At 41.0% G+C, this 19,379-nt stretch overlaps 1 protein-coding gene across 1 annotated transcript in view; it reads right to left on the bottom strand.

Annotated features, from left to right (window-relative positions):
- SH3RF3 (SH3 domain containing ring finger 3) overlaps positions 1-19,379 on the bottom strand; it is a 240,872-nt gene that overhangs the window by 76,578 nt on the left and 144,915 nt on the right. The window contains exons 2-3 of the mRNA XM_079299987.1: positions 14,127-14,402; positions 7,304-7,399 (exon numbers count right to left, since the gene is read on the bottom strand). Coding sequence (XP_079156113.1) covers positions 7,304-7,399; positions 14,127-14,402 — 372 coding nt within the window. The remainder of the gene's footprint in view (positions 1-7,303; positions 7,400-14,126; positions 14,403-19,379) is intronic.

The following is a 19,379-nucleotide window of genomic DNA, read 5'->3' as shown; positions in this document are numbered from 1 at the left end:
CTAATTAAGATGTGTGTCATGCACTAACAAGGACACTAGGAAACAAGATGAAGAATGCTAGTGTGAGAAATAATGAAATCCTCTAGGATTTTATGTTTAATTAACTGCTAGACAGCGTATCTGTTGACATATAGCTTCTTAATATACATTCATGCATTAGCTCTTAGGTAAATGAGACTGAATTTTACTTTCTTTTCAAAAGAAAAAAGACCCCAGGAAGTCACTGAAACAATCTTTAGAAGCTGTCAGAGGTGATCAATGGCTGGAAAAGAAAAAAGATCTCTTCAATACCTTCTCTAGAGAGCATGGACTGCTGATGATATGCTCTAGAGCCACTCAGAGCCCTGGGACAGTGGGTATGCTCAACTGGGAGTGCTAATTTCTAGTGCTTGGAAACCTGCACCACTGCAGGGGTTTGTCACTGCAATGGTTGTGTGCTGTGAGGCTTCTGAGCACCACTGGCAAGTCCAACACAATTGCTGCACAGGCAGAAGTTATCTCTAAGAGATGTGCTATCTATTTCCTTGGTCCTTCCAAGATCATCACTAGTGCTTGTCTTGTTACACAAGCAACCCTGCAACCAGAACAGAAGAACAAAAACTTTGAGACTGAACCCAAAACTCAGCATAGGAATAACAGAAATGAATTAGCAGAATTGCACCAGGACCAGAAAACATATATTAAAGCACAGGCATGGTTCAGGTGATCTGGAAGTGAAGGGAAGGGCTGATGAGCTGAGAGCACAGGGAAGTAGCAGCAGATGCAACACACAGTAGGCCAGACCCCAACCAATTTGCACTAGACAGAATGACAAACAGAATTTTGAAAGGGAAGTGCTGAAAGTCCTTCAGATTGTGGCTACAGACAAAAGTCTTGTTATCAGATCAACTTAGATACCTAGAAATCTAATTTATGGTATCTAGGAAGCAGCACTTCAAAAAAGCTATGTACAGATATATTGAATTGATATCTATGGCTTTGAAAGACTCAGAAAATGGGTCTATTTTCAAAGCTTGTGTGTTTAAGTTGGTTGTGCTGGAAACCTTTTTTTGCTATAAATTGCTCCAGAGAGTTATTTTTACAAAACACGGTCTAGGAAATTCAGATGTTACTCATAATTAGGAGGGGTGGGTGGGAAAGATATTTTTGGATATGACAGCTGGCAAATTTCTGGTTTAACAGGCCCTGAAACAATAAGAAGTGATAACAACTTGGATCTGGTTTTGATGAATAGAAATATTGGTCATAACACATAAATCTGAATAATTTTGAGTTCATTCATATGAAAGTAGGCAAAAGTAAAATCAAGAGAAGACCTGTAACTAAAACTGTCAGTTCTCAAAAGGCAATTTTCCACAACCTACAGCTGTGTCTAAATTTACATGCTGGCTCTCACTGTGGCTCACACAGATCTCACAATTGTCTGGGCTGTAGGATGAGTCAAATATGACAGTACTCCTACCTATCTCTGTATGCAGGCTTCCCCTCTGTGGCACCACCTGAGATGAACTTCAGTGTAAATGTGGTGTTCCCTGACAAAGAAAGCAGGGAGCAGCCCTGCTTTGACTTGTCCAGACACAGCCTGAGGGACTGAGTGATGAAAGGTCTACAGAGCTGAGGTGCTCAGCTAGTCCAGGGAAACCTGACATTAAAATCCAAAGATGACAGTGCAGCTCAGTTCTGTATCCTGAAGATGGAGGAAAGTGTTAGAGAATCTGTATGAACTATCACTTTATGGATAAAATCAACAGAGAACTTAAAAGGAATGTCATGAATTAAAAAAAAAACAACCAAATTTTCTGCCCTAAGTCATGCTAATTTACATTTTACATAGGAAATTAAGTCAAAGAGCACAAGGTTATTTATTTATAGAAGCAAAAGGGAACATAAGAAATCAAGCTGTTACGCAGAAAAGATGGGCCACAGATTAAAAATTTTTGTGTATGTATTTAAGTAATATATACATAATATATATAATAGACAAATATATATTTATATATTGCATATTTAATCTTTTCACCTCTGACAGCTAATACTCTTAGTTTTCTCAACTAACATAATCTTTACTTGAACTTCCATAGATTATTTTACTTCGCATGCATGTAAAAGTACTTTAAATCCATGAGCTTTATTTATGGATTGATGCGAAAATAGAGGTTCCTCTTACACCCTACAACACAAATTCTACATGTTTTAAATTGAATGTGAAACAGAAGAAGTTTAGATACCAAGAAGTATCTTGGAATATTCTATAATATTCTATACAGGATAAAAACAAGCAGGACCAACTTTTTAGAAGCTGTGTAAGTGCAGGAATGAAATTCTTAAAACAATATACGTATAAAACTTGAAAATGCATATCAATAAAGCTTTTCAACAGAAATTAGCTGAACATCTCTTAGAGCTTACATTTTTGTCAGCTTTACAAGGTTCTTACTCCATTTTTATCTGACGTACAAAAGGAGAGAGAACAGAAAAATCAATTGTGATGTTAATGAGTATAATTCTTAACTCATTAGTTTTACACCTACTTACTACTGGGATGAATTTGCTCCTCTGAGATTTAATAAGTCAGCTTTTCTAAAATCATCTACATTAGTTTCCATCTATCCACCTTTCAAAAGCTTCCATTTTTATTCACATTAAATGATACTTGCAAGGCTAAAATGAACCATTTTGACAGTCCTTAAAAACAGAGATTGCACGCTCTTTTTGATAAGGGTACCAAACAAATGTTACTACTTAACAAATATCTAATGCTTCAGGTTTTTTGGAAGGCTTTAATAAAATATACTTTGAAAGATTCAGTGTGTTGCCACCAAGACCACACAAAAATAAATGATTGGTCAGACATCAAGGTTGAATTCATTATGAGTCCCATAGGGACCCAGCTGTCCTGCAGCTGAAAGGAGAAACCAAACTGGCTGAGGAGAAAAAACCGCATGGACAAGAAGTGGGCAGGGCAACAATTATTTGTTGAAAATGGTCAAAATAGCTATTAGAGCTAGAAATACACATGCAGGCACATCTGAGTTTTCAGCAATGTAACTGTGATGAGTGCCACTGGGGACACCAGCAAAGTGGGAAAAGGCTGATGGGAATCCCCATAGGGAAAAAACGGACAAAATCTGCTATCCAGACTGAAAGTATAAACCAACTGCATTCATTTGCAAGCTAACTAAAGGCTGGCCCCAGCAAAGTACATAGTTCAACAGCTAAGGACCTTCCTCTGCTGGGAGGATGGGGCACTGTGGCACCACTCAACACCCTCAGCTGGATCCTGGTAAATGTGTTCAGCTTTCCCTGCATGGGTTAAACTGTTCCAGGATGACTGCTAGATCCTGGAGTACAGCACAAAACTTAAATGGATGGGCTGCTCTGCAAAGATAATTTTGGAATGAAAAATCATTGTTTTATTAAGAAATGCTTTTTCCTTTGGATTTTATTTTATTTTCACTTCTGGTTGGACTCTCTTTAAACACTGACTTGCAAGAATTATTTTCCCTGGGGAGTCCTCTCAGCCTATGTTGCAGGACACTGAAACCATCAGCTCTGCCCATTCTCCTCCTCCCTCTTTCTCCTAGAGCTCCTTTCCACCTTTTTCTTTCTTTCTTGACTGTGAAGAACAAGAAAAGATCCTCATTACCCTGCTTCACTGCTCTGTAAAAAGAATTTTAAAGCTCCTAATATTACTTAATCACAGCTTTCAGTGCTCCTGCTGCCATAAAACATTATAACAATGGGTTGGCACTTCATCAATTGTAATTTGCTGATATTACAGTCACAGTAGCGCCCAACATAATTGCCTTGCTCTACCACTGACTCATAAGGCTTCTTGATCTTGGTCAATCTTCTTTTTAATCTGGGGGTTGCAGGCAGAAATTTTGCACTAACAGCTCAGATTTCTGACTTTCCAGTTCCTGCTCATCTGAGCAGGATGCATCCCTCCAAACACTTGGCACACCACTGCCCTCAAATTTCACTCCCAGATACTTAAATCTATTAGGACACACTTTATTCTTCATTATTCTCAATTTTACACATAGCAGCAGAACAAAACTTTCAAACCGAGAAAATAACAGCAGTTATTAAGAATGAAGGAGCTATCTTGAAGACACTAAAATAAAAGAAATTTTGACAGGACTTTGAATTCCTTGCAGGTCCAAAACTCCTCCTAGCAAGAACATGACTTCAGACTATGCAGATTATTAATAAGATGCTTATTTCAGGACAGAAGGCACATTGAGGATCAATTTCATTATGTTGTGGGCTTTTTTTCTGTAGACAAATTAAATCATAAATTCTCAGCCCAGATGACTTCTACTGAAGATGAAGGACAGCAATAAAGTAAGAAGAAGCAATAGCCCCGACTCTCCCTGACAGAACATATTGTTTGTGACTCATGCTGTAAAAGTAATCTTTGTGAGCTGTGACTGCTTGTTCCTTATCCACGTGTAGCTTCTCTGAGTTTGAGACAAAGATAATACTACAGAGGCAGGAAAAGCCTCTCTGCAGACATGCAAGCACCCTTGCTAAACACTTGTAGGGCATAAAGAAAAAGATCCACGCCACATTGCACTCACATGGCTGTACAGACAATCAAACATAATGCTGAGATAAGAGACTTTCTAAAACACTGCAGGGGCAAGGTGTATTTTGATGTTCGCTGATCTTTTGTGCCTCTTTCTGCCACCGGGTCTAGCTCTAAGAGCTGTTTCCTTTAGGGAGGTGGTGATCCTGATAAGGAATTTGCTAACCACCCCTCTCACCACCCATTACAAAAGCTTTGTAAGCACCCGCAAAAGCCTTTTGTGGATTTTGTAAGCACCTGTTTGAAGGGTATGGCAGCACACTGCCAGGATAAAGTGTTACCCCAGGGAGCCACAACAAGGATTATATCCACTGTTTGTAGCCCTGGCATGCTAAACCCCGAGATCCTCAGAGTGACCACTTGTTTGCTAATGCTCTGGCTTGCACAGCAAGGGTAAGAGCTCTTGTCTGGGCCGTGGGAGCAACTGGGGACATCAGAGCCTGCCAAGCTGGAATTCACTCTACTCGGAGTGAAGGGCTTGGGATGCCATGTGAAATCCCACACACTTCAGCCAATCAACTGACACAAATGGAAGGCTACTGTGAGAATCAAACTTTGCTTATTCTACACATTTTGCCAAGATTTTGAAAACCACTTAATGGACTTGGACAGACTTGAGGAGGATTTTTAGATTCAAGTACTACTTGTTTAATGGATTTATTTTATAAATATCAGCACTGAGCTTTCCAAAACTTCTTTGGGACTTGACCTGCTGATTCCTTTTAATTTTAATGCAAAGTACATCTGAAGCTGGCAACAGCAACGTAATTGTATAACTTGAATACTTGCATATGCTCATCTCATATTCAGAAGGCAGCCTTCATCCACTATGGGATGAAATAGGTGGCCAATATTGTAGTCTGGAAGATCACTTCCCTTGGTTTTACAAACCACTGCACAGATATTATGGCCATGGCACCTATGTATCTAATTTGAATAGGCCTTTCAAGTCTCCAGATCTCAAATTTATACAGATGAAATACAGGTGCATGTATACAAATGAATATGCACATTAGTGTATACAATTGTACTTATTTTACCTACTCTGTGTGTGTGTGTCTGGTGTGAATGTACATGCATGCAGACATTCCTACATGTTCTCTTGGCCCCTGGTTCTGGCTACCTGGCTGTTTGCATCTCTTTAGAATCTGCAAGCATCACTGTTCTGACTCCTCACAGTGCTACCTCCTGCTCCTCCATGGCTACACAGGATGTGCTAGTGCTTGGAGAGCTTCAGCAAGACATTGCACATATTCTCTACAGGCTGTTCTTCTGAGGTTATGAGCCTTTCACCTTCCAAGAGCAGTAATTATGGAGAACAGATACCTAGGAGTGGGAGAAGGATCAGGATGCTGCACAGTGTGTAGGCAGTGCCAGCCTACAGATTAAACTAGAGCTGGGGAAAGGTGGTGAGGTGCAGTGGTGGCTGGCTGTGCAGAGGCCCCCTGTTCACCCCTTCTGCAGCAAAATTCAGGACAGTAATTCAAAATTCAGGACACTTTCCCGGAACAGGGAAAAGGATGAAATCTGGGAGAAACTCAGCTTTCTCATTTAATCACAACAAATGGAACATGTCTTGCACATTCAGAATAGAAGAAAACTATTCATTAACTTATGTGAGGCAGCTGGTTTCCCAATAACAGCTCCTACACATTCTGGTTTTAATATTATAGCTCTTGTCAACTGTGGGAATGCAATGTATATTAATGATGGTTTATTCCAAATTGGTCATTGTTGGAGTTAATAATTAGGTAGTCAGGCACTAATTATCTCTGTTTTGTCTCCAATCTCTAACTAAGAAATCCTGTAAGTAATTTTGGAGGCAGGCACAGAGCCACACACAGTAAAGCAGGCTCTGCTGTGGGCACAAGAGATTCTTCATTACAGAGAGGCACCAGACAGAAGCACAGTGAGGGTGATACAGCTCTGAGTACTGGGTGCAGAGTGGCAGCACCTCAGAAAAATACACATGCATGTGGTGCCCATCTGCTGTTTGCAGCCCTGGTTTACCCATGAGGGAGGAAAGCTCCTGGAAGACACTGCCTGGCACCTGGACAACAGAGCTGCACCAGCAGGGCCACCACTGCTGCCCTGGTCCCAAGCATCTGGCTGGAAGGACACCACCAACAGGAGGATGGCAGCAGTGGAGAGGTGGAACCACAGGTCTGCACAGAGGAAGTGAAGTATCAGCATTTACTCTGAAATAAGAATCCTGGAAATGACAAAAGAGCTCAGGATAAAGATGTGTCTGGCACACATGGAATGAGAGCCCTTGGGCACATGGGTGGAGGTGCCTGAGCCCTGCTGAGGTAGAGGACACCCACAGCACCCCTCTATGGCCTGTGCATTCAGAGCTTGGCTCAACCTGCACTGCTGCTCTCCACCAGCCCCAAACTCACATCTCTCCTAGATGTGTGCAAGGTATCCCAACAGCAATCATCCTCCCCTATTTTCCCTATGCACTGCAGAGATTACACCAAAGGAAAGCTTCTAGAAGGAGTTCATGGAACATATTTTGCTGAGCACTTTAAATTAAATTGGGTGTACCCCCATAGTGCCTTAGCAGACAGAAACAAAAATTTTCTTTTTTAGTAATTCTGTTTTAGTTTATCCTTCTCATATAAGATTATTTGAGGTTATCCTGCCCTTGAAAGCACAAAACCCCCACAAGATTTCAAGACCAACATCCACCATCATGTGCTATAAACTTACCTCAACATAGAGGATAGGGAAAATGCCAATCTTATCACCCAGCATTCCTTCTGCCCAGTTGTCATCCACCCTCCTGATGACTGTCAAAATTTCATCCTAAAATCAGAGATACACATAATACAAAATCAGATATTTTCAGTAGAAAGATGCCAATTTTTAGCTACCCACATGATAGCTTAGAGAGTGAATACACAGAGGAGGTCATAAACCAGGTAAAGTGTTTCCTGAATCGTGGGCTAGCAGCATCCCTGGCCCAGCATCTTATCCCAGGCATCCCACTCAGAGTGCACTGCAGCACCCTGCAGGCAGGGGCAGCTCATGCTGGCTGTCAGCAGCTCCAAGGGGCTGGGCACAGCAGGTGGGAATAGGCAACTCCTGGCTTCATTAGGGGCTGAGAAGAATGGGTTACCCAAGAGGTCACCAATAAATCACAGGTGAAAGCTCCTCAGCATGAAGTTGCTCCAGTGTATCCAAGGGTCTGTTGTGATGCTTGTCTGCTTTAACACAATTCAAAGGGAAGCACCAGTACAGCACAGGTAGTCTGGAAACATTTCCAACAAGGTGCTCTGTGACAAGCCTACACTGAATGTCAGTTTTTCTTATTAAAAAAATAAAAATTATAAGGTAAAATTGCAAAGCAGAGAAAAAGCCAGAGATAACAAGACAACCCCCCCCCCCCCCAAATTGCATTAATCTGTTTGATCAGCTTCAGTTTAGATACAAGCTCATTTCCTAAAACCAATGGCATTTTAATATTGTATTTAATTTAGGGGGCCTTATAAGAATTTCCGCAGATGACAAACTTCTTCGTGATTATAAAACAAGAGATAAAGCAAAGTACAAATTAGATCAATATTGCTCTAATTTTCACTTGATGTAATTCAAACTCAGAATGTACAAGTCATTAGGAAAGCACAAGTGACTAGAACAAAGCTCTGACTTTTCCCAGTTTGAACTACTCAGGTTGTCAATGGATTTCTGCTGCCATCCTTGTCTCTGGGATCATCATACTAAACCCAGGCTTAAACCAGCACTGCTTTCTACAGCAGCTGTGGAAGGTGGCCCTCTCAATGGGGCTCTGCCTGGATGCTCAGATCCCCTATGAGAAAAGGAAGGAGTGGGCTGAGATGAGCTGGGAAGTCAGCTTTGTTCCCTCATGGCATCCAATCTTCCTCTGCTCCTGTGGAGAAATTTACAAAAAAGAAGAAAATCTCTTCCTCCAGAAAGCAGAGACAGAGTTCCCTGCCGATCTCACTTTATTTCCACAACTCACTCTGTGAAAATAAGAGCTGCATATGGTCTACCACACCCCATGTAACAAGATACTAATGTCAAATAGCCAGGCAAAGGCAGCGGGTTTTTTTGCAGATACTTCTCACATAGAAAAAAACACCAGAAATTCCTGATCCAGGATGTTCAGACCACGGATTTGCATTGATAGAAAAATGACCAGAACAGAGATGTGATGTACTTTGTAGTTTTTGAACATGTGCATTTTGAACACGTGCACTCTGAAATAGTTTAAATGTTTCCTTTGAATTATTCATCTGAATGATCCATTAGGGGAAAGCTCATAGAAACAGCTACAAACCGAGTCCTTCAGCTATTTATTACAGCTGGAAGGATGCAAAAAGAATTTGTGCATTTAATTTCCTGAAGAAACAGCTAGCATTCCCTTCCAGAGCCCTGTCTGCACAGACCATTTTTGATCTGTTTAAAGAACTGACAGTAATGCATCTCTGCAAAGCTTCCACACACTCGTACAAAAGACCGATTAGCATAAATTTAAAATCTAGGTAAAGGGTGTAAACGAGGAAAAGGAACGACTGCATCACTTCAGGGACCTGCTATGAGTGTTCCTACTTTTTATATTTGCTCAGCTATTTCCCTAAAAGAGTTTTTTAAAAACACAAAATCTGATGTAGTCTACACTACATGCACTTATATAATCTTATGTGTGTAAGTGCATATATATGGGTATGAATGGAATCATAGATTGTTCAGGTTACAAAGGACCTCTAAGATCATTGAGTCCAACTGTTAACCCAGCACTGTATATAAATGTATATATATTTGCATCTATTTACACATGTAAGAAATTAAGAAAAAAAAGTTAAACTGCAAAATCCCACATCTTGCTAGAGGTACTGTGCAATCTCATCCCTGGAGCAGACTGTACAGACACCTGTCAGGAAAGTGATTTTATCCTGTATTGACTTTGCTCAAGGATGGGGTGGGAATGGCTAGCCACTGAAGATCCCCTTCAACTTTACCTTCTGTGGATGTATGAAATCTGGAAGCATTTCCACACACTGGACTTTGTTCAGCTCAGCCAACCCTGGCTGCTGAGTATGGTCATATATGAGAAATGCATCCTGAGATATGCTGACATTCAAAACAAGTATCTTTGTGGGAGAGCAAAGTGCAAATTCTTGAGAATTCCATTACATAATTAGTTTTAAGAAGGGTGTTGAAAATCTCCAGAATTAAAGCAAATCCCAAAAAATCTTTTGAAAGTATTTTATTACTAGAAAGTTTCTTTGAATTCACAGCCAACGACATCATTCTATACAGCGAGCTGGTGAAAGCTTCAGCATGAACTATTTTAGAACCTTATATTAGTTGGATAGCCATGCTACTTATAAATTCCTAGAAAGGTTCCCAAAAGGATTATGAATAGCAAAACGCCACAGATCTCTTGGCATACCACTTCAGCTTTCTGAACTTCACAATTTCACATTGACTAAATTGATTTCCAGGCAGCATAAAGGAATCCAAGCCTCAAATCTCATTTCAAAAGCCAATGGTATCCACTGTAGTTTGGACAAAGATATGTCATACTCCTTTTATGCCTGTTGCTAGAGCCTTTAATTATTTGCTCTCCCATTCTTGCTCGAGTTTCTTTCTATTCATCAGGGCTGGATCAGCCTTGTGACAGGCATGTGGGACCTGCAGTTCCAGTTTATAATCATTATCAGAAAAGAAGTCAAAGATAAATCACTTAAAAAGCAATCTGATTGACAGAGAAATGAATCTTTTTTGCTGAGAAAACAGCACAAAATTGTGTCCAATAACAGTCATGATTCACAGCCCGATTTTTATTCCAGTCATTAATGGCCATTAGTGAAGCAATACAGAGCAGCTGTGCCTGCTATTCTGCAGAGATAACTGCTCCATCTAGAGCACTGGGGAGATCTCAGTGGTGGCAGGATGGCACCACGTGGTGCCTGGTGAGTCCAGGCACAGCGCCCGCCAGCTGGCACGGGAATCCCTGTCACCAGCTATTGCTGGGATGGTCCCTCCGTGAAGCAAATGCTGCTGGAACTGAATGCTGAGGGAGGGGCTGCTCCACAGCCAGGAGCAAATATTGGATGTGATGGTTCTAAGACTGGCACAGCTCTTGTTAGACACCACTGTGGGCTGGGAATGAAAGTGTTGGAAAATGAAGGAAACGGATGTTGTTAAAAACGTGATGAGCAGTGAAGCGTGGCGAACAGTTGATGCTACCATGTCTGAGACTCATCTACCAGCACTGCTCAGCCTTTTGATCTGTGAAGATGCATGCAAAGGCTGGTCAAACACCAAAACAAATATGTGGGCTGAAACTGGACTCATTGTAAGGCTGGAGCAACTACACAGACAACCATGCAACTACTCCAGATTTGCACTGCTATACCTGAGAGCAGAATCCTCTTGCACATGGTTTGTACCAGCATTCATAGCCCAGAGGAGGATGGATTATTTTTTAAAACAGATCCAGCAGGATCCCATGTCCATACTGTGGTACCACATCAGGAGAGATTAGAAAGCTGAGCCAATAAATATATCCCAAGAGCATGCAATATGCTCTGTAGGTCACAGCATGATTGCAGCCACACTAGGGGACATCAGGAGTAAAACTGCTGAAGCTACTGGTGCTAAATTAGTGCAAAGTTGACATAAGGCTGGAACCAGTTGTTACAGAGAAGAAATAACAGCCTGGTTTGGCTAATCACTGCCAAACACTGAGGGAAAACATATTAAGTAGGAAATCTGGGATGTTCTATCATCTTACGGACAGCAGAGAGGAGAGAGCAGAGGTGAAACCTTATGTCTGTATGTATGTCTCTTCTGGAAATAGGACTTGAGGGAGCAGTCCACATGGTGTGAAAGAATGACAGGTGGGAGCTTTGCTTTTTCCACTGGATACTCAAGACAGAATTTTCTCTGCCCTGCCTGATTTTATGCTTACACATAAAAATGATTACTTTTAGATCTTTGGTCTTTTATTTCTGGATAATGTTCTATCTACAGGAGATGAAAACAGGTAAATGGCAGAAACACCCTGCAGCTCTCCTCATGAAGATCTTGTAAAGTAGACTTCATTTCCTTGCAATATACCTCTGGAACAATGGAACATTTTCATTTTGAAAAATATAGCAAAACAAATTAGGAAGTGGAAACACCAAATATCCTTCCTTTGTTTTCTTTTACTGTACCAGTAGATATTAGTGCATAGTAAGATAAGTGCATAGTAGATATAGTGCATAGTAAGATAAGTGCATAGTAGATATAGTGTATAGTAATAAGGGGGATGGGAAAAGGCAAAGCCCAGCAAAAGAGCAACAAAAAAAATTACACAGAAGATTCCTATATTTGAGTTTCCTTCTTATAGCTTCTCTTTAGAGTGAAACTCTTTTTCATTATATGTTTATAAGTAAAATCCAATCACAAGTGTATGGAAGCCTTAAATGAGTTGCAGTACAAAAATAGGTTATATTAGTTTGCATAAATGTTATGCCAATGTAATCCCTCTGCCAGAGGAAAGAACAAATAGTAAATGAAGCTGAGACCTGGTCCAGCATCTTCAGATGCAAACTGAGACATTCAAGTGATGCATACTGCTCAAAGTGACAAATCACATCTACAGCAGTGCAGTGCTCAGGACTCTGTGCAGAGGAACTGACTGCATCAGCAAATGATCTATAATCTGGGCTAAACAGGAACCTTCATCAGCACAGGTGACAGCTAAAATTAGCATGGAGAAAACTGATGAAAACATGACGGTGAAGTCCTAAGATGAAAAATAGATTATTCACTGTCAGGGAGAACAATAGGCAGGACATAAAAACTGTTACAAGGTGACAGTGTGTGTAGTGGAAGCTGCTAAAGAAGAAAATAGCAGTAGAAGAGAAACCAAAGCCCCTTGGAGAAAACACAGTCATCAGGGCTAAAAGGATGCTGACAGTAACACGAGGGGCGAAAACAAGGAAAATTGAGAGACTGAGAGCAGAGCTGTACAGCAGGATGAAACGGTCCATGTGAGAATGACATTGGACAGCTGAGAAAATGAGAACCATCACTATACAAAGGTAGTTATTGTAAAGGAGGTTTTCTAATATATGGCACCAAATACATCAAATACAAGTGTCTAGGAAAGGACCTGCCCTCACAAAAAAGACCACAATTGCCTGGCATATCTATTAAATTTCTTAAGACTGAGCAAGCAAGGAATACTTTAAGCAGACAAGGGAGACTGCATCTCACAGAAGTCACCAGTGTACCTCTGGGCAGGCAGTGAGAAAAACAACACACCAGAAAATATATATTTACTGATAAGGTCTCAGAGGTAACTTCTGGCAAACTTTCTGTTAGTGCACGGCTGTTACTTCTCACAAAGCAGCCCACTTTCTCACAGAGATTCACAGCTCCAGGGAGGCTGGCTAGTCACAGGGCTTGCAGTGTTTGCAATCAAACACTTCACTTGCTACAGAATAAAAGTGCTTACAAATCCTTTGTTAAATAAATATGAGAAAGTATACGGTCTAGGAAATTGCATTTCTGCTGAGAAACACTGCATGAGTGAAAAAGATGTTACATTCGGTGAGAAAATTATATGCTGCAAATAATTCATTCAGCTATAATAAGTAGCTTCAAAAGAGGAGGTCAGTAAAATCCTGGTGAAAGATATTTTTATCATCTATTTCATATTCATTTTCAGCATAACTGTTATTACTTTATGTGATACTATAACAGCCACAGACAGTTGAAATAAAACAGAAAATGACAATGAACAGGTTCTCCATGGCATCCATTGCCATAAATTAACAATAGGGGATATGATTTATTTTACTGTGGGTTTCTTGATATCCATGAAACCCATCTAAGGTCAACACAAATTGCTAGGGAGGGGAGTGGGAGGCAAAAAGCAGGTGGGGAGGTGGGGGTGAAAGAGAAAACGTGACATTTAAAATCCAATGGAAATTACAACATCTCAGTTTTCTCTCATTCCAACGGGAATTTATTGAACATTTTGGTTTAAAAAAAACCCCAAAGACTGTTTTTTAAGCGTCTGCTTTTTACTGTCTTTATGTTCTTAAAATAGGAAATACTATTATGATGATAGTGTATTTCAACTGCTAATTGGTATATGGTATGATGCAATATACATTTTGAAGCTGAATGTAATTTTAAAACACTGGAACATCTGATTCAATAAGGAACATTAAAAGACACATTTCCATTAGGGTTTTTTTTTCTGAAATTTGAGTCATTCTTGGGGAACATTTCAATGCAGATGAAATGCATGCTTTTTAGGGGGGAAAAAAACGTTCTCAGAAAGCATGTAGCCAATTCTACTTGTTGAACTTCACTAGCTTTACACCAGCCTTTCTGTTTGTGGCACAAGCTGTCTCACAGAGTGCAGGGAGGCCAGGACAAAGCATGAAGGTGTCTCACCAGTGCCAGCAGCCCTGAGCAGCTGGCTCAGCTGCCAGCACCACACCTGCCCCATCACTCCCTACCCAAACAGCTCTCTGAACACTTTAAAAACCTGTGCCCTTACCTTGGTGAAGGTCAGGCAATCCTTGTCTTGATCCTTATCCTTGATTTCAAAGTCATAAAGTGCTTTGCCCTGAGGGGGAGCTTGCGGGAGGGGCTTGATGCACTGGATGTAGCTGGCAGGGAAGAAGCCGTGGTTGCCATTGAGCTCCCCGTGGTACCAGTTCTCGTCCACCTTGCGCCGCAGGATGATGATGTCCCCCTTGTTGAACTTGAGGTCACCAGGCTCTTTCCCCTCATATGTGTACAAGGCTTTGCCATAGGGAAGCTGAGAAACACTCTGGGGAAACAAAACAAACACCTTTAAGCAACCTCTAGCCAGCACTTTCTTAGAGCCATTATTTAGCAAACTGATCAGCCATGGTCATTTAGCAAATTACCCCAATGATTGACACATCATGTTCTACACTGGATCTTAGGAAAACTAGGATGTATGTGATGGTAAGCCTGAGAAAATAGGGGTGAGCATCAGAGCAGGCACTGTCCATCTCATGTAGCTCAGCTGAAACCTGCAGTACCTCTTACACCACCAAGCAGCATCACTTAATTTGTAAAATATCCTATGTAATCAGAACTGTATGTTTAAACAACTAAAGTTGGACATGTCTAAAAGTAAAATATTAGACATTTTGACCGTCAGGGTCGCTTTGGTTTCTGAAGCTCAGAAGAGAGACAAAACAATAGAAGCTTGATGATTCACAGGGTTGTAAAAGCTGGCAAATTGTTAATTTTTCATTGCATTTGTTTGAGCAACTCCAAACATTTTTGAGTTTGAAGCTTTTTGTTTAGCTTTTGATTCTGTAACCAAATACTCTTACTTCTTTCAAAATCCCCAAGTCTCATGCTACTCACTGAGGGCTACTGTAAACAGTAATAATATTCTTTGTTGCTTATGAATTAATGTCCTTGTGGAAAAGTGGAGTAGGCAGAATGCCTCAAATCTTTCTTTTAGAACTAAAAAGAGCTCTGAAGCTTTCACCCTCATTAAAAGAATTAAACAAACTTACTAAAAAATCATGGCCCATGAGAAGATAAAAAGCCCAAAAATATCATTGTTTGGTATGAGAGAAGAGAGCAACCTATTTGATTGAAGCCACTTGAGTGTGAAGAATTCTTCCCACAGTTCGTTTTGTCCCAGTGAAAGATAGATTTTCTCACCCAGGCTATGATTGCATGGACAACATTTGGTGGAAGTATCCATTTATGCAGCCCCTGTCCCCCTTGTCTACTTTCTCCTCTTCCTGCTGAGTCCCAAAGAGCAGGGGGTAACTGTGTTGGACACAGCTTCCTGCTGCTTTGGTCCTGTAACAGTTTTTTAACCCACACTGCAGTAGAAAAGGTGTATTGCTATTATTACCCTATACCATTTTTCATTTTACTGAATTTGAACTAAGAGTCAGCTTGCAAATATATAGCAGCATATAACACAAGGGATGTTAGAGGGATCCTGAAAAGTCAACCTCCTTTAAGAGTCTTTTTTTTTTCAGAGTTGTATTTACAAAAATGACACAGTTTTCTTTGCATACACATGCCTTTGAGTAGTCTGTTCCCTGCTCTGCATCATGCTTGTCAGTAGGGTGTCCTACAGGGACAATGAAAAAGTAATGCTATATTTAATAAAACACCCTGGTATTCTCCCAGGTGTTTCTCATGCCTGTACTTCTGGATGACATTCCTGTGCCTAAAATAACACTCAGATTCTTTCCCCAGGGGAAAGGTGGAGTGGCCTGACAGAAACACTGCATTTCCAGAAAACGAGATGCTGGGATGACTTGTCAGGGTATTTGTTAAAGCCACAAGCATTTCCCAGTTCCAATGGGTGCATTAAATGGAGCTGCTCTGGTGGGGGTTTATGCTCCTACACCTGCATGTTTTGGCAGGAGCAGGAGAAGCACAGCCCCATGCCTGCCGGCGCCTCCGCCGCTGCTGGGTGCCAGGTGGTCACTGAGGCAGGCAGACACCACGCTGATCAAAGAGGAGCTTTCCTCAGTGCACCTTCACACACAGGCATTAACTCACTCCTTTTTAATGGGAAAAGCTGCAGTAGCTGTGCAGTTCTTGGGAAGCTGTGTGACAGATCTTTCTGCCTTCAGCCCACAGTGAAGGAAACAGGCAAACAGGCACAGCTCTTCAGAGCACTATCCATGTTGTCTGGAGAGGGATTGAATTTCATTCAGATGTGTCCCCAGTTCTAACTTTTCCCATTAACAATTTGTATTTCCTCTGTTTGCTCTGTATTCTTCTGGATTTTGCTGTATCTGAATGGAGCTACCCACTTAAATACCAGTTATTTTGGAAGCTCCTTCAAACATAACTAAAAAAACATAAAATCAACAGCCAGCTAACAAAGCATCAAACAATCTCTGCCAAACCAGTGGCAGCATCCTACTGATATTTTTCTCTCTGCCAGTATGGTTATTTCCCTTGAAAGCAAAGTTTTGCCCCCCTACACAGCATTTTAAAGATTAAGCATACACTACCATCAAACTCCTTAGGTAAGGCATAGATTGCATTACTCATTTGAAACTAGAAAAAAACCCCCACACTAAGCTGAAAGACTACAGAGCCTTGTAGTAATTTAGAAATAAAAGAATCACTACTTTAATTCATGCTGGGAGAAGACAATTTATCAAAGTTAGAGTAAGACTACAGCCAGGTGCACACTGCTGATCCAGAAACATGCCTGGCAAACATGCTCTGTATCACTTACCCTAGCAGGACCTTCCTAATCCCAAGATCTTTGTAGCAATTCAAGGTCAGGTCATTTTCTTTTTTTTAACCACTTTCTCTTCCCAAGCCTCATTTTACTGTGTAAAAAGACAACAGACCCCAGTGGTACAGAAGAAGAAAGTGGATTTTACTCCATCTAGTTCACACACTTCATCAATGATATTCTTATGCAACATGTGCTGGCTTTTATTGATAATTAATTGATCTGGCTAGAAGATGATTCAACTCCCTGTTTTTAGCTTAACCTGATACAAATGAAGACTTTTAAGAAAAACCAAACCAACTGCCAGACATAAATTTGAAATCTGGCATTGCTTTATTTGGAGATTTTAATGTGGGAAATCACAGTTTAGGCACTTGTGTTCCTCTTTGATGGGCTTATCTGTGGACCATGTCACCTAGGAACTGCCCTACTCAGAGAAAATCTGGGCAATTGACAGTGGGAAGGACTTCCACAACAAACTGTTCCAATTATCAGCTACGGCTTTTCTAATTTTGAACCATAGTTTTTCAACTAAAAATTCTGTAGAGGCACTTTTTCAGGTGAACATGTTATATAGTGGAAAAGATACCCTCCTACTGAAAAATTGAGACATTTCCCAGCCGTTCTGTAAGGATCTATGTACCCATTTTGATTTGACCATCCCACTTCAACCTTGCATTTACTGTGACCCAGGTACCAGTGTCCTCTAAACCTTTCCAAATAAAGCTACTTGTTCTGTACTAAAGCTTTAAAGTGTCTGCTCAAAACAACCATTACAATAATATCACAATTACAAAAAAAAACCCCAAAACCACAAAAACCCACAAAAAAACCCAACCAACCAAAACCCACAAAAACCCCAAAATAACCCCAACCAACCATCCCCAAACACCCAAAATAAACTTCTGAAGCTTCTTTGATTAAATACTCTGGCCAAAAGATCTAGCTTTTAGTGGGCTTTTCATGATCACATTATATTAATGGTTCCTAAGAAGCATATTTTTGCAAGTTCTCCTTTATTATTCCTATTTTTGGTTAATTCATAAGTGAGTAGATCAGATTCAGAAAGTTCCTCTGAAGCACATCTGAAAGGAGGGAACATTAAGCATCTTACAGAAATAGAATAAAAACAACCTCTGCTGTTGTTTGCTGGTTGTAATGTGGTTCTTAGAAATCTTCCTCTGACCATGATTATCTTCCTCATTGACAATCTTTGTGCAGGAAGTTCTGGCCTATCCACTCCCCTCTTCTTCACTTGACTTTCCCACATCAAAGGAAAAGTGGTCTTCAGGACTGATATCCAAGTGATGTGCAAACTCCCCAAGCCCTGCTGGTGAGCATGTCCTTCCCATTTTACCTTCAGAAACTTGGCTCATCCCCTGTCCTGTTTCCCCAGGTCTTTGTTCCATGCAATGGCATTTCAGTCAGAAATTATCACCTTCAGAATGCCCTACAGAATGGTCCTTCCTACAAAACCTTCTAATCTAAAACAGGATGTAAAGAGATCAGACTAAAGCACAGCAGAGACAGGCAAGGTTCAGGCGTGGCAAAGCACATAGAGGTGTTCCTCCAGGAGCTCACACCTTCATCCTTTGCTCCCAGCAAAGCAAAACCTCCTTGCCCTTTCTGTGTCCATTCCATGCACAAGCACTGCCACAGCACTGCTGTGGACAGCACTGAGCCACTGCACCACACCCGTGCCATGCCCTTCTTCCCCTGCTCCACCACCAAAGTCCCTGCTCATCCCTGGGCCCTCTCTTGGCACCTTCTGCCTCACTTGACCTGTCCTTCACTATGAGGAGCCCCTGCCATCACCCCCTCCCCAGCTGCTGTGAAATCTGGTTGGGAATAATGCAGGTGGCTGCAAAATTAAACAGCCCTCAATGTCTGACTGCATCAAGTAATTGATTTGCCCTGCTGGTTTATTGTGATGCTAACTGGCATTTGGCTATGATGTGTATTAAATTTCAAAACCCTGTGTGGGTGTGTACAGAAAAAAAAAAAATTAAGAAAGGAAGAAAGGAAGGAATGAAGTCACAGTCAATGGCAACAGCCAGTTTCTTTTTCCTGCCACTAAATCCATGCTGGCACGATGCTGAATACTGCCAAAGGTTTCTTTTCTATTTCAGCAATCAATACTGACGTGAAAGCCTGAAGCGTTAATATGCTGAAAATCCCCCTTGCAGAAGACTCAATGATATGTTGGCAACTCAATCATTCTGCATTTGTGTTTCAGCAATGTCAAATGGCAGCAGTTAAGCAGAAACCTGCTGGCAAATTGACAAACAACAGCCATGAAGCAATTAACTGGCAAAGCTGGAGCATTCTTCATTATGTATCCTGAAGAACAAAAGGAATGGGAAAAAACCCAAACATGTTTGCTTCCAATAAGTTCTCCCAGTAGAAAGCTTAGTAGAATGTGAGCTGCACAGATAGAGTAGGTCTTCAGTTTTCAAAAGTTACAGAAAATAAGCATTTTCCCAATATGCTCAAAAGCAATGCAGGCTCCAACAGGGATCAGAGCCTGCCAAGTTCTGCAGGACT

This window comes from Erithacus rubecula (assembly GCF_903797595.1).
Source record: "Erithacus rubecula genome assembly, chromosome: 1".
Lineage (NCBI taxonomy): Eukaryota > Metazoa > Chordata > Aves > Passeriformes > Muscicapidae > Erithacus > Erithacus rubecula.
The sequence above is the reverse complement of the archived record's forward strand: the minus strand, read 5'-3'. Positions and strand labels throughout refer to the sequence as shown.